At 29.5% G+C, this 16,902-nt stretch overlaps 2 protein-coding genes across 2 annotated transcripts; both read right to left on the bottom strand.

The window, feature by feature from the left end:
* Positions 1 to 10,048: 10,048 nt before the first annotated feature.
* Positions 10,049 to 12,960, bottom strand: LOC141678146 (putative enoyl-CoA hydratase 1, peroxisomal). The gene is made up of 3 exons (XM_074484398.1): positions 12,454 to 12,960; positions 11,282 to 11,564; positions 10,049 to 10,397 (listed from the first exon to the last, which is right to left on the bottom strand). The coding sequence occupies exons 1-3, from the start codon at positions 12,846 to 12,848 to the stop codon at positions 10,293 to 10,295; spliced, it is 783 nt and encodes a 260-aa protein (XP_074340499.1). The 5' UTR covers positions 12,849 to 12,960; the 3' UTR covers positions 10,049 to 10,292.
* Positions 12,961 to 13,540: 580 nt separating this feature from the next.
* Positions 13,541 to 16,853, bottom strand: LOC141678156 (transcription initiation factor TFIID subunit 13-like). The gene is made up of 6 exons (XM_074484409.1): positions 16,695 to 16,853; positions 15,382 to 15,511; positions 15,241 to 15,278; positions 14,906 to 14,965; positions 14,613 to 14,687; positions 13,541 to 13,886 (listed from the first exon to the last, which is right to left on the bottom strand). The coding sequence occupies exons 2-6, from the start codon at positions 15,482 to 15,484 to the stop codon at positions 13,776 to 13,778; spliced, it is 387 nt and encodes a 128-aa protein (XP_074340510.1). The 5' UTR covers positions 15,485 to 15,511; positions 16,695 to 16,853; the 3' UTR covers positions 13,541 to 13,775.
* Positions 16,854 to 16,902: the final 49 nt, after the last annotated feature.

Genomic DNA, 16,902 nt, shown 5'->3' with positions numbered 1-16,902 from the left:
AGGGGTATCTAAAAAAATTATGAGTTTATACTGACCGGCAAAAACTCATGGTAAAATAATAAGTAGAGTTTGGGTGTTTTTTAAGAGTAGAAATTCATTGAAAGCTGCCAGGCGGACCTTGTGCAACATTAATCCTGTGTATTGTAGTATTGCTGCAATCTTCAGTATCAGCCGATATTTTCTGTCAATATAGTCTATTGAAATTTTGCAGCAATGAGAACTCCCACTTCACAATAAGCATATGTAGGACAAAAACAAACATATATACTCATGCCTTTTGCCATACATCAAATATCCCAAACTAAAGTTTTGTGAAATATTTTGAACAAATGTATAGAATATCTGGTGATTACAATTTCTTGAATCTCTTGTAGGGAAGAAAACTGATATACTTTCCATGAGTTCAATTCTGTCGGGAAAAACAAATGCATAAGCAGAACCGGAAGTAGTACTTGAAGTAGTAGTTATAGTCACTTCACACTCGTATACCTATACACATCCAAGGTCATAATCACACTGTGAAGCACAATGAACTAAAAGAAAAAACTAATCTTGATATAGTTAGAAATGGCCACGTTTTTGTCATAAATCAATGGGCAAATTCAATAAAATTGAACCTCACATAGCCAAACATGTTTATTTATTGTTAGAGCGGTCTTTCTAGAATTCTTGTGACATGACACTTTATGGAACTGGAAAGTGAACAATCAAAAAGAATTCGAGAACAACACAAGTATTTGTGACAAATAGATTAATGTAAAATCTTGTTTATATATGACAGTGGACCTCAATCACATTGTCTTCTCCTGCTTCATTCGCAAAATAATAACACATGTAGCCAGCAACTCAAGAAATTCATATATGTACCTTAACTTATAGATTTGATGAAAACCTATGGCTAAGTAAATTTTCTTTCTATTTCATGCAAAGGCAAGCATCTCCATATTTTGTTAATACAGGGCACCTTAATCTAGAACGAATTTTTCTATGTACTATTCTGCATAACTTAAGCCAAGCCACAAATCATTCCAAACAGGCAGTATATTAACAAAAAATATTTTAAAATTAACATATCAATCACATGTAAATGTCAACTAATTAAACATTCTTCCACAATATTATGGGTACACAAAGAATAGATGTTAATGCTAGCACATACAACGATACAAGACTAAAGCTAATAAACATAATTTGAAAAAACACCACATTTGCGATTAACAAAATTAGATTTTATATTTGTTATTTGGCATTTAATAGTAGGTACTTGCTCAGAAAGAAGTTGGTCTGACAGAAGCAGCAGCTGCATTACAGCATCGTCCTTAAACAATCTTTGCAAAAATAATTGAACACGTTGTTAACGATTCCATGACAACCTTCACCACCACAATCATTGGCTGACACCTTCATCTGAGAAGTACGTGACCTCTCCTTAAAAAATAAAATTGACAGATATTTATTTGAAAAGTGTGTAACAATCCCCTTACAATATATGGTTCAAAACCAATAAAAACTGCAAACTCATATCACATAAATTATTGTCAAAAAGTGGCCAAAAATACAGCAGCTCAAATTAAAACATGGTAAACTCTAGTTCAGAGCTGAACCATCTTGTCACAACTGTTTGATAAAAAAAGACAGTATGAATATATTGATATAAGCTGATCCGTTTGGGAAGTGGTGATAATCATATTTAAGTCATAACCCATAGATCCGTATATTTGAACAGTAAATGCAATTTTGACCTCAAAAGATTAAGTGGATTTTTAGATATTGAACAAAAATGAAAGAGGTGCAGCATAACAAAGAAGTGCAGCATAACAAAGAAGTGGATGTTGAAGTTTTGCAGCCTTGATTTGTTTTTTATTTTGTTTACTAAACCTAGCATTCGGTTTGTATCTAGGCTTTTGCTTTCCCAAATATAGATATTATGCGAGGAATAGATAAATCGATTATAAATTATATTGAGTCGTGTACATTAAATTAATTAATAAAATATGTTGCCTTTTTATGTTTTTAATGTTCTACTAATGTATTTGTAAACTTAAGTTTTTTTTTTTGTAGTTAAAGAAATTTAAATGTTGTTGATGGACAAACCATGGGCATGTTATACTTCTGTACTTACAGAACTACTTATTACGATTAGTAGTTCTAGTTATACCTATTTCTTAGCTTTTAACTGGGTTTAATTTACACTTCACAATAGCAAAAGTTTTGAGTATAAAAATATACGTAGAAACTCTCTTTTGTATACTTAGTACTCTATTACATCCTGAGTACTATTGTTACCACGAAAGAAGAATAGAGTACTATTATTTTCATGACAGTGCAATCCACATTGCATCTTTTGAGCATCCATATAAAGATAATTGTTGTAGCCACCGACCAAGAACACACCAATGCCTAATAGACTTAATAAATTAAATTACTCACACGGTTAAAAGGTACACATATTAGTTACAAAACCTTAATTTTGCCTTTAGAGAAATAAAGGAATGCATGTCCTAGAAGTAAGTTACAATCACTGAGATGTTCTAAGATAAACAGGACTTTTAAAGAACAACAAATTTAAGCACAAGTAAGCATTCTTACTAATTTGTATTGAAAAGAGCAGTAAACACAAAAATAAGAAGGAGATACATACACATCGAGAATTCCATAGACATATGACCTTTTCTTGGATCAAATTTTTTGTCCTCTTTTTGCTTCTCCATACTACAACCCAGAATTAGCCTCTTGTTTCCACAAGCATCAACATGAAAACCCATGTTAGCGATATTTTGTTTCCACATTTCTATTTTCTTGATTTCTTCCTGATTCTTGATTTATTGTGACAATTTCACAAACATATAGAATACTCCTTCATTTTTTTAGTAGAAGCATTTCTCATGGGTTATTGGGTTTTGATCATAACCTCATCAATATCAGGATTTTATATGTGTACGTGAGATCAGTTTCAGAAGATGTAGAGACTATAACTCAATTTAATTTAATGATGGTCTGTTGGTTTGAGAAACGGTTGATCTATTAACAGAGATGTGCGGGCCTAGGCGATAAAATGACAAAGTAAGTCAAAAATAGAAAAATCAGCTTGAAGATTAGTGAGGGCTGCCACGTCAGCCGGCTGAGATTTTCCTTTATATAGATATAAGACGAGAACAAGGGTATAATTTCATGAGATTAAAAAGTCTCATTGAAAAGATTAAATTACCCCTGTTTTTAATATCAATATATATATATAAAGTAGGATACGCGGGAGGTTAGGTGGCACTCTAAAATCGTTCAGATCTATTTTTTTATTTTTTTTAGAGTTTTGAGATTTTAAATATTAATAAAATAAAATATATCATTTAACATATTTGAAGTAGAATAGATTTTCCAATTTATAGCGAATAAGACTTTGAATTTAGATCAAACAGGAGACGAATTTGAGTTTATAGAGGAAACACCATACTATTTACTAATATAAATCAAGAATGAAATTTATATTATCAAATCCTTATGGCTAATTAGCGGTACTGCATGGTACTTATGCATCTTTTTCCTACCTTCCGTCTTGTATATCATCATCAAAATACTGTTTGTTTCAGTTAAATACAGGTTAGATCTATGCTTTTAGAAGAGATGGTGCACTATATTGATTGCTTTTGTGTGAATTAGCCTGTGGTTTTCTGTGTGCATTTGTATTTTGTGTGATGACATATCCACTTTTTGTTCAGGATCAATGGCCAATGGCTCATATTACTAACTACTGTACTCCAATTTTATGATTGAATTGAAAGCTTACTTTCAGAAATTTTCCTTTTTTGTTGATATAATGTTATTTCCGGTTAAACTTGATATGTATTTAATAAAGTTGTGTCTACGAAAACATGAAGACTAATATGCATCGATTCTTCAGACTCAATTATAGTTGCGAGTTATTGGGCATGCGTTGGAATTCGTGTACAGGTGTTGCCCACTTTTTTATTTTCTTTATTGCTTTGCATGTACTCCCAATTATTGTATTGATCTCACTTTTCTAAAATTTATTGATTTAATTGTTTAATCCTGGTGCCGGACCTATTTGATTCTTCAAATCTTATTAATCTTTATAAATTTTCCTATACAATCTTCTTCTCTACAAATACAAATACAAAATATTTAAAATTCGAAGTATTCTTCTTAATAAATTTAAACACATATTCTATTTCAAGTATGTTAAATGACCAAATATTTTATATTTTTTAGTATTAAAAATTCTAAAACTCTAAAAGAATTAAAAAAACACGATTTAGAATGCTACCTAATCTCACGCAAAAAAGGTGTTCAAATTTATATAGAATAAGAGTTTCAATTTCTAGGGAAAATATTTTCGAATTCCTGGGTAAGAAGAATTTATAAGTTGAGTCGATCCCTAAGAATTTATAGGAGTTCGATAATATAATATTAGAAACCTTACGAGCTTATATGAATATATAAATTCAATGAAAAGTTAAGTTACTATTAAAACCCGTGCACTAATTTTATGTGGTCAATGATCATTCAACTAAGTAATTTATTTCTACGACTTTATTAATTGTATTGATTAGCGATAATAAATATCTTAATTTATGTAAGGTTGAAAGCGGATAAATTTATTAGAGTTACTGGCTTACAAATACAATTCACGAGCTGGAATTCATGTATAAAACTTGGATAGCAGTTTTTCTAAAAATTCATGTATTCAAGTTAAATTCACATTTATCCTAATTTTAAAGGAGAATGGTTTGGATTTTAAAGAAAATATATCGTTAATTATAAATAAGAAGGATTTAGATCATTTTTAACAAATTATATGTCTAAAAATACCAATGTAATCAAAGGATAGTGGTTTAGATTTATAGAGAAAAAATATATTATTATTTAACAATGATTAAATGCGAGAGAATACATGATATCATATTCGAACTAGAAAACACATTCAAATTTACATGAAATTAAGTTTTCGATTTCATACTAAACAAGAATATTCGAATTCAATAATGTTGTATATTCAAAACAGAGAATTTCTGATTATTATTATGTTTGACGGGAGGGCGGCTTAAATTAATTTTTATCTAAATTTTAATCTAATTCATATCATAATTTCTAAAAAATTCATAAGATATGGAAGATCTTAATATGTGAAAAATCGAAGGCAATTGAATAGATTAGAATTATTAGCTTACAAATACATGTCGGAAAAAGTCATGTACACGTAATGGATCACTCTTTTTTTAATTATAAAGGTGAAAAGTTCGGATTTTAAAGAAAATTTATCATTATTTGTAATCAAGAGGGGTTCAGATCATTTTTATAAATTATAGGTCTAAAAATACACGCAAAATTAAAGGATAGTAGGTTAAATTTATAAAGAAAAAATGTCATTAATTAACAAGAGTGAGATGCGAGGGATTTGGTGACATCATATTCGAACTAAAAAACACATTCATATTTATATGAAATAAGGTTTTGGATGTGATATTGGAAAAGGATGTTCGAAGTTGATAAGATTATATATTCGAAGCAGATAATTTTTTATCATTATTTTATTTGACGGGAGTGTGGCTTAAATTAACTTTTATCTAAATTGTAATATTAATTTATATAAGAATTTATAAAAAAACAGATAGGGGAGATCTCAATATGGGAAAACAATGAAGGTGGGTGAATAAATTAGAGTTCGTGGCTTACAAATACCATTCATGAGTTGAAAAAGTTTATGCATTCGGGTGAAATTCACATTTATCGAAAAAGGATTCAGATTTTAAAGAAAATGTTATTTATAAACAAGAGGGATTTAGATCATTTTTATTATATTATAAGTCTAAAAATACCTATGTGATCAAAGGAGCGTAGTTTAGATTAATACAAAAAAAAATGTATTATTACTTAAGAATGAGACGTGAGAGAATACGTGGCATTCTATTCGAATTAGAAAACACATTCATATTTATATGAAATTAGATTTTCAATTTTATACTAGACAAGTCAGATTAGACAATGTTATTAAATATTCGAAGTAGACAATTTCTGATCAGTATTGTTTTGACGGGAGGGCGGCTCAAATTAATTTGTATCTAAATTGTAATATTAATTCATATTAGAATTTCTAAAAAATCATGAGATAGGAGTATCTTGATATATGAAAAGTTGACGGCATATACACGAGCTGAAATTCATGTGCACGTCATAGACCACTCTTTTAAAAAAAAATGTATTCAAGTAAAATTTACATGTATCATAATTTAAAAAGGAGAAAAGTTCGGATTTCAAAGAAAATTTATCATTATTCATTTATTTGTAACTAAGAGGGGTTCACATCATTTTTAACAAATTATAAGTTTAAAAATACATGTATAATTAGAGGAGAGTAGTTTGAATTTATAAAAAATGTATCAATATTTAAAAAGGATGAGATGCGAGAGATTTGGTGCCATCCTATTCGAACTAGAAAATCCATTCATATGTATATGAAATTAAGTTTTCGATTTATATTGGACAAGGATATTCGAATTAGATAAGATTATATATTCGAAGCAAACAGTTTTTGATCAGTATCGTGTTTGACGGGATGACAACTTAAATTAACTTTTATCCAAATTATAATATTATTCATATCAGAATTAATAAAATAATCATGATATAGGAAAGATCTTGATGTGTGAAAAAATGAAGGTAAGCGAATAAATTAGAGTTGGTGGCTTACAAATATCATTCACGAGTTGGAATTCATGTGCTCGATCGCTCTTTTTATAAAATTTATGTATTCAAGTAAAATACACATGTCTTAGACAAAAAAAATCGTAAAATTCACCTGTATCCTAATTAATAAAGTAGAAGAGTTAGAATTTTAAAAAATATATATCATTATTTATAAAAAGAGGGGTTCCGATCATTTTTATAACAAATAATGAGTGTAAAAATACCTTTATAATCAACGAAAAGTAGTTTGAATATATAAAGAAAAAATGTATTATTTTTTAAAAATAATTAGATGTAAGAAATTAGGTGTCATCCTATTTAAAGTAGAAAACATATTTATATTTATATAAAATTAGATTTTCAATTTTATACTAGACAATATTCGAAGTAGACAATGTTATTTATTCGAACATATAATTTTTTATTAATATTGTATTTGACGGGAGCGCAGCTTAATTTAACTTTTATCAAAATAGTAATATTATTTAATATCAGAATTTATAAAATTTTAAACGCCGCCGCGAAGCGCGGCTTTATTTACTAGTTTATATATATATAGTAGAATAAGCGCTTTTTTGGGGAAACATTTAATTCGAAATTACTAATTTGCCCTCGTACTTGAATAAATATGGAAAAATATTGTTGGAATGAATAATTGAACCCATGACATACTTTTAACAAAAGATGTGGTTTGTGAGAACCAAACTCAAGTTATTTCATTCAAGTATATAATTTCTTACCACTACGCCATATTGTCACATGTGCTTTTTATCATACATATAATATGTAAGTGTGTTAAATTAATATTTTATTTAACTTTAAAGATACCTACTTGAATTCCGAAAAAAAAATGATAGTTAGTTGAATATTTGTACATTTAATTTTAAAAAATCGAATTCCAAATATAAAATTAGGCATAGTACATAAATGAATTATTATCTTATTTATTAATCATTTTTTAGTTTGAAAATATATCTCATATATTTTTAACATGTTTTTTATTATAAAAAGTAATTAAAATGTACATATATAATTTTTTAAAAAATATTGAATATAGAATCGTTTATATATAAATAATCTATATTGATATTACATATTTAGATAAATTCGAATAATAATGAGTCAATGTATTTTTAGAACTTGGCCATTATTCAAAAAATACTCGAAATTTGACTACATGACCCGGACGAAAAATATCGTCACATTCTACGTTTATTAAATTTAAATTACAAGCTCGGCGAGAATATCTTACTAATAATGTAAAAAATTTTAATATCTTATGTTAATATAAATTAATGTGTTTGAGGTATTTTTAGGATCAAGTCAATTGATTATTCATATTAAAATTACTAACTTTACTGGTAACACATTATTATTTTTGTAATTTGTCCCAATTTTAAAAATATTTAAAATTTGAAATGAGATCTCAGTATATTTGTTAAAACTACGATTATATATTAAATCGATTTATTTTTAATTTTTCACTTTAAAAAAACTAACAATTTAAAAAGAATTCTTTTAGATCAACAATATTCATTCATCAAGATAATATTGTACAAATATTTTGAATTATTTTAATAATTTGAATTATTCAAATAAAAGTTATATCTATACAATATTGTATCATTTGATTTAATGCATTTTATAATATTTAAGGAAAAAAATATATATTGTTCAGTGAAATGAAAGAATTAACCAGTTCAACTGATATTTATAAAATCTTATCGAACTGAAAATTTTTAATTTTAGAAAAATAGTATAAAATGTTATCAAATTATTATATGAAGAAATATTAGAGTCGTAATGAAAGAAACTTAAAAACGGTTTAAATAACGATATAAATATAATTTTATTTCGAGTTCTTGAAAAAAATCATGAATATCAATAATAAGACTTAAAAAAATATAAAATATTTTTATGTTACAACCATGATTGATACCCGGTTGCGTCAAAAATCGATATGGATTGTTTGTTAGTGATAATGTGAATACCATATATAACTTATAGCAATTTATTTATTACATAATTTTAATTTTTGAATAATTATAAATGCATGTTATTTAAGTAATCAATTATCTCACTAGATGTTAATAATGATTATAATGCAAATAAATCAGATATTTAGCATATAAATAATTGAAACCATCATAATTTACTAAGAGATGTAACATACAATAATCTTAATCTTATTTTGTTAACAATAGTGTAAATAAAAAATTAACATTTTCCCGTACATACATACGTTGAATTTCAAAAACTAATATTTTTCATTAAAATCAAGGTTAATATTAACAATAATGTAAATTTTACAATATTGTATATTATGATTGCAAGTCATTCTGACTTCAGTTATGCATTTTTTATCTTTTTAAATTGAGTAGGTTAATTGTAAGTTAGTAGTTAACTCAATAATAATATAGAGCAGTACATATAGTTTATTTAAATAAAATTCAAGATTTTGGTCAACTTTGTATTCAACATATATGTTAATTTGTAATTTTTTATTTGTAAACATACTAACGACATTCTACAGATTAAGTTTAATCGTTTCGTTTTAAACGTACACTTACTACCCTGTTTATATTCGTTCATTAAATATAAAATAACGGGTAAAAAAATATAATATAATAATAGTTGAGGGGATATTCACTCTTAAAAGTGAGGAAGCATTCGAAACTCCTAATGTTATAGAGGGAGACATGAAGCTTGTTGGAGATAAATTTTATCTCCATTTCTTTAAAATTTGACTCAAGAGCCTATATACGGATATTGTTTGTTGAAGTTGTTCTATTAACATTATAATTGCATGATGCATAAAAAAATTCTAGAAAATGACCCGTGCCTCGCACGGATTATTATGCTTGTTTATTACTTATAAGTCTGTAAGTACTTATCTGGGGGTGTTTGTCGACTCAATTTATAAGTTGAATTTACAGCTTATAAGCCGATAAGTTGGTAACAAGTTTTTTTCTCAACTTATTTTGATTTTCACTTTTTTATTAATTTTAGTTTTTAAATATATATTTTTAAATATTAAATTAATTTAAAAGTCATTAATTAAAATAATTATATTTAAAAACTATTTATTTTAATTCATTTAAGTTAAAAAAAATTATGACTTATAGGTAAATTAACCAAATATTTACATAACTTATAAATACTTATCTATTTATCACTTTTAAACCCCTTATTAATTTTAAGTCATAAGTTACTTATTTTAAAAATTTTCAAACAAACACTTCAACTTCACTTCATTGGCCAGCCATGTTTACTCTGTTTGAACAAACAAGGTAGGATTAAATATTTTACTGTCAATTAAAAACAACCTTGCCCAAACACTCCCAAGGATAAAACCATCCTCATCTTTAAATTATTTTTAAAAGTTCATAGTATATGAACTAAACAAGCATTTTAGGAGGAGAAATGTACAGTATATCCTGCAACAGAGATAAACTTGAACCCGTGTAAAAATGATTCCAGCCTTTAATGATACAAAAAACTATTTTATCTTATTTTTTCTATCTTATCATTTGAATTTGATGATACAACAAACTTATTGATGCAGTACAAGGAGCAAGGAGTGTATCCTTCTACATCTTGGATGGAGGCTTTTTCGAGCTCCTTCCTGCTATAAATTCCTGCATTTTCTTGAACTGCTCCTTCGTCATTCCACTGTAGTAGTCATGAGCCCTCTCCTGAAAAACAAAGCACGAACAGACAGAGAGAATTTAACCACTATTACATTAAATATATATATATATATATATATATATATAACTAACATCACCAATCTACTGATAGAAGCAAGTTTCCCTAAACAATCGCAGTGCAAACCTTCCTGTGTGACAGTTTTCATTTTAAGCCTACCTATGGCATTCGAGTACTAAAAAGAAGTGGGAATAGGCATAGATTACATGAAGATGTCGTCAAGAAAATCATCATTTCAGGGTTTACAGAATGCATCAATTGAATCATCCACCCCAATAAGAGCAACTCCAATAGAGTGCTAACATGTTCCTTAAAAATATTATTATAGAAATGAATCCTAGTGTTTTAGGATATTTTATTGTATGTCAACTCCAACAACATTCCTTATAAGTGTATCATAATAATATTTTATTAATATATTCAAACTCTAGTTATGCATTTGATATGGAGAAAGAGAGAGAATTGATTTTTTTATTATTAAAATGAAGGTAATGATTCACTAGTGGTTACTTATAAATAAAGCATGAGGGGAGGATGCTAACTTTTTAAGGAATGTTGGAGCTCTATTTTATACAATATTCCCTAAATTTGAATTTAGGATCTTAAATAGCTAACTTGTTGGAGTTGCTCTAAACCAGCAATAATGCATTAGTATATTCACTCTTACATGGTTCAAAAGCATAAAGCAACGTGTTATCTAGCTACAATTTAAGTTCCACTAACATAGGCTGTGCACTTGTGCAGTGTAAACATTGTTTAAGTACCAGGTAATAGTTTGTGTTAATTAATGGAGGGTAACTCTATCCTAGAATATTTAAAGGAAGACGATGTAAACATACAAACATAGGAAGCAATGGTGCAAAATCATTACCTTCTCTAATGCAAGTGCATGTCCCAGGTCTCGCTTCAGACCATCATTGATTACTGCCTTGTACCTTAGAACTAAGTCTTGATTGTTCTTTATTATGGCTTGAGCAACTTCTTGGGCTTTTTTCATCAACTCGTTTCCTTCCACAACATGATTCACCAAGCCCCACCTCTCAGCTTGGTCTGCAGTTACGGGCATGGCAGTTAGGGACACTTCACGAGCTCTGTTAGGTCCTATCACTCTGGAAAGCTTTTGAGACAGACCCCATGATGGAAAAATCCCAAACCTGAAAGTTGGGAAGTCAATTATCGGTCATTATGGACATTGGGAACTGAGAACAAATTTTAAATGGCAATAATATCATTAGGAAATGATCATAGTTCGTACAATTGTACTTCCATCGTAACAATATGTCAAGATAAGTTTAATGCTTAAGAAGGAAATCTATCAAATAACCGACTAAGATGCTGCAAAGACACTATAGTGCGCTCACACGATAACAGCAGCAGCTCAAACACCCAAAAAATACCACGAAAACATATAACCAACTCACTCTCATACTACTTCATCAGTTGATCAAGTACTCAAGAAGACAATCCTTCATTTAACTTGACGTCTATCTACATTTTAACCCGGCCTTGACAACATATCAGTCAATTCACAAATTGCAATTATTTACACTGTATAACATGTTAACATCTAAATTCTAAACACACACACATACACACATTTCCCTTATTTAAACATTAAGGACAAGAAAAACATAAGAGTATAACTAAAGCTAAACAATCGAACACTGATAAATAACCTCTACAAATTAATATTCATTTCCGTCCGCAATAATTAAACTCAAACAAATATATTTAGGAAAATTGATAAATAAGCTCCTAATTCTACTATTCAAACTTCAACTTTCATATTTCAAATATTTTAGTTACGTCACTACTCATAATTTATCAATAGTGAAGTTGCTTGATTTTTTTTAATTAGTGGCAATTATGTAATTTAAATGTTAATCCAAACTTAAATAATAAGGCAATGAGCATATTTATCGATTCCATATATAATAAATAAATTCTCCGAAACTATTAATAATCTCGATAAATGAATAAAATTCTCCTGTGATTCATAAACTCGATAAATGAATAAAATTTTCCGATTCCGAGAACACGTACCGAGCGTGAGTATCCATAAACTTAGCCGTTTTCGAGGCGACCAAAACATCACAAGCGAGCGCAATCTCGAACCCAGCAGTGACAGCGAATCCATTAATAGCACCAATAATAACTTTTCTACACTTCTCCATCTGATACACCAAATCACTCTCCATATCCTTGACATCTCCTTTAAACACGTCCTCCGCCGCCGTCAAATCCACGCCGGAGCAGAACGACGGGCCCGACCCGGACAGGATCACGACCCGAACCGAGTCATCGGCGTCGAAGCTCTTGAAAGCTTTCGCCATGTCGATCATCATGGCGCGAGTTAGTGAGTTGAGTGATTTTGGGCGGTTGATTGTTAGGTATGCGACGCCGTTTTGATCGCGGCGAGTTTGAATTAAATTGTCCATCTTGTATTTTTTTTTAGTGTGTGTTTTTGAGAAGCTTTATGTGTGTATTGTTTGATTGATTGCGTGTATATTTATAGATAGAAGATGGTGTTGACATGTTGAAATGCGTGCTGGTTGAGACTTTGGAGTGCGGGTCAGTTAGATCACGGCGTAAGCGATCTGGATAAGGTGATATTTTGACATAGTGTGGACCCAAGTTTGATAAATTAAACGTTGGAGACAATATCCTGCCCCGTGATTTTATTTATACGAGACCTATATTTAAGAAAATTTATTTTCACGATTAACGTAAAATAGTTCAAAATCAAATTAAATAAATTAATTTTTTTAATTTAAATTATATATTATATTAAAAAAGTTTGAATAACTTCAGTTCAACCTTCATTCTACCAAAAAAATTAATCAAGGAAATTGGACTGAAATTTGATAATTGAAACTAGAAGAAAATCAGGATCGAGTGAATTATTATATTAGTTCCGTCAGATTTTTAATAAGAAAATCAAGATCGAGTGAATTATTAGTAAGATTTTTAGTAGTTCAGTTTTTAAAGAAAAATTATCATCATTTCGAAAAAAAGAGAGTAAATTCCTTAAATATATAGTTGAAAATTGTGTTATCTATTTATCATTTCAATTGTGAACTTCTCCATTAACATAAGTTCATCAACTTGCATCCAAAATAGGCAGTCACAATTTGAAAACTTCTTCTATTTACATATATAAGTTCATTTCGAACTGACATGAGTTTACATACAAATATGTGGTCTGTGCCTGAAATATGTTTGCATCCAAAGTGGACATACACTGAAATAGGCGTATTGGCATAGCCCATATAAGCTCCCTATATGATGATCCAAACACCCACTTCAACTTGACTAATTTCGGTATATACCTAATCTTTCTAAAACAAAATTAACATTTTTAACTTTTAATCAATGGTTGCCAACTTCTCCTCGTCCACCTCAAAAGCTTTCCTTGCTTGTTTTAGCTCCTCGTTCATGGACAAAAGTTCAGTGCAGCGATTAAACTTCGGCGCATCCTGCCAGAAATACATGCGGATTAGAATGCAATACCTCGATAACTTGGTTGATGTTTGGATTACAGAACAGTGTTCAAGTCTTTCAATGCAAATTGAAAGACTAGTAATTGATATAATCATGTTGATAGTAAATATTTGGCAGCTTATCTTTCAATGTTCAATCTCTTAATTGTTGAACAAATGCAACTTCTCATATCATCAGCAAGGCAACTAGGCAAAGTAATATCAATTCTAAATATGTAATATGAAATACATATTTTGTTCATTCATCATTCATGTAAGAGAGGTAAAAATTCAACACAAGTGATGGCTGACAGACTTCGAAAATATGATCCAACAAAAAAGACTTTCGAAGCCTCAAGTTATGGTATACTTTATATTTAATCTATAAAAAAGGTATAGGATTGTTGTTTATGTTTAATAGGTTATCTTACAAGTGTCTTTTAAGGTATTTTAAGTACAATATATTGAATTTTATTCAACTTGAGGGAGGAGAAGGCAAAACCATAAAACAGGATAAATTAATCCAGTAGGTCCCACTCATAAGAGTGTCACTACAGAATTAGGGAAATTCGCACCTATATTTATATTACAAGAATATATGTAAGTACCAAGTCCACTAAAGATGTAATGTAGTTGTAGGATTACAGAACCTTATAGAAGATATGGAGCAGAAAGGAAATCATGAGGAAGTAAAGAATAAACTTTAAAAACAGCTGAAAGTACCTTTCGGACCAAGTAGAGGAAATCCTCAGTTAAAAGCTTTCCTCTTTTAGACGCAATATCCTGTGCCTTGTGAACCTGTAAATGATTATTCAATATGATAAATGATGCATCTATACAAGTAAAAGAACAGTACAATTCTTCCTGCAAATGCCCAAAAGGGAGGAAAGAAATATGCTGTTTATTCTGGGGTTTATTTCCATTTGTTGGTTTACCAGTGGCCTGGCAGGGGCAGGAGAGGGAGGGAGGGTTACACGCTTAGCAAAACAAAAAAAACTTAGTAAATCCAAGCTTACCAAGTCTGTCACGTACTCAACGACGATGTCCTCCACAAGTGCCACAGTTTCTGGAAGGGGCTGTTGGTGCAGCACAAGAAACTCATAAATACAAAAAAGCACTCACCGAGAATTTAAAATCTACAAATACGTTCTTTATAATGGAAAACATAGTGCTGATAGTTTCTTTGTCATTTACAATAATCACAAGAAATAATTATTCAATATGTATTCTTCTGATAACAAATAATATGTCATGCTCCGATAAATGATTAATTTAATAAATTTATATGTTAAGCACCAAATTTGAATAATAACATAAATTTGAAATATATTACAAGAGGGGGGAAAATTACATTGGGGTCATCTCCAAAACCATACATCATATGCTGCACTGTTGTATTTTAGACATAAAGAGGATCAGAATCTCTGTAACTGGAAAAAAATCTAATAACATGAACAGGGGGATGGATGTTTTTTAACTACAAATTACTTACAGTCCTTCTGAAAAACAGCTCGTTTGCGCTTAAATGAAGGCTCTGATTGCTGGGACAACCCAACTCTTGTTTTTGAAGATGATCCAGATGCGGAGTTGTTCATCGTATCCTCACCAACTTGTTTTACGATCTATTTAAGACCAATGTCATTTACATGTTACATAAAATTTAAAATAAAAAATGTATACTTTATTAACCTGATATATGATCTACAAAGCATATACTTTGAAATAACATGCTACATATTTAAGTAAATTTATAGAATTCTATGCATACCTATATACATATACTTGATTGTTTAAAACATACCAAAATTAACAAGTTACGAACAACAAAGGGGTGTTGGATTGCTGATAGTGATAAGAATGAGAATGAATAAAACAGAATGGGGGAATGCAAATGATTAAGAAAGAAATGGGGGAGAACGGGAATGCTACTGATTTCAAATCTCATCGTGTAATAACTAAGAAATGAATTACCATGTTAATAATAAGACTAAGTGCCCGTTTGGATCATGGGGTTCAAACCCGGTTAACATGAATGTGGATGAAATTTCAAAACAACAATGTATTAGAACCTCCTTTCCATTCCCGTTCTTGCATTCCCATGATCCAAATGGCCCCTAAGTTTCTCATTCCAACCAACTAATCCACTTGATCAAATACTAACACATGCCAATTCCTGTTAACCAAGTGTTTTATTAGAACACCACAATCCAGACGCTTCCTTTAGGTTTAATAATGTACACACTTAATTTTATTCCTTAGCACACATTCTTTTTAATTAATTACACACACAAATATATTGTAAAATTAAACACACTTCTTAAGAACAATAAACAAAACAATTACCAATCTAACACTTCCCACGGAATTTTTCCAAACTTATAATTCGAACCTAAAGAAAGCGCATATAGAACAACCAAAACAAGTAACTCTATTGCTAATCACATACATAACTTATGAGGTAATTGAGCTATATATATTCTACAAGGTCAATGCTAATGAATTAAACAATCTACGAATACACACATTTTTTCTAATTAAACAACACGTACAAATATATCGTAAAATCTAAACATACTTCATACCAAGAATTACAAAACAATTACCAATCCAACACTTCCTAATCAACTTTTCGAAACTTCTAACTCTCGAAACTAAAAAAAAACGCATAAATAACTGTGAGGTAATTGAGCTATATGTATTCTACGAGGTCGATGCTAATGAATCAAACAATCTACGAATATTAGGGTTTTTTAATTAAAAAGAATATAAATAAAAAGTTTAAAATCTTTTTGTAAAGAAACTTACTAGTAATTGCTGAGTCAGTTTCTGCCGGAGCCGGATCTTTTTCCGGTGACTAATCTGTTATGTAGCGACGGGAAGGTTTGCTTTGCCCGGGAAAATTAAGAAAAGGGCCAAATACAGTATGTTCCTCAAAGTCCTATTTGTATACTATACCAGGCAGGGGTGAAAAATAACGGATCAAACCGTAAAACTAACTCAACCAAACCCGAAC

This window comes from Apium graveolens, chromosome 1, assembly GCF_009905375.1.
Source record: "Apium graveolens cultivar Ventura chromosome 1, ASM990537v1, whole genome shotgun sequence".
In the NCBI taxonomy this organism is placed as follows: Eukaryota; Viridiplantae; Streptophyta; class Magnoliopsida; order Apiales; family Apiaceae; genus Apium; species Apium graveolens.
The sequence above is the reverse complement of the archived record's forward strand: the minus strand, read 5'-3'. Positions and strand labels throughout refer to the sequence as shown.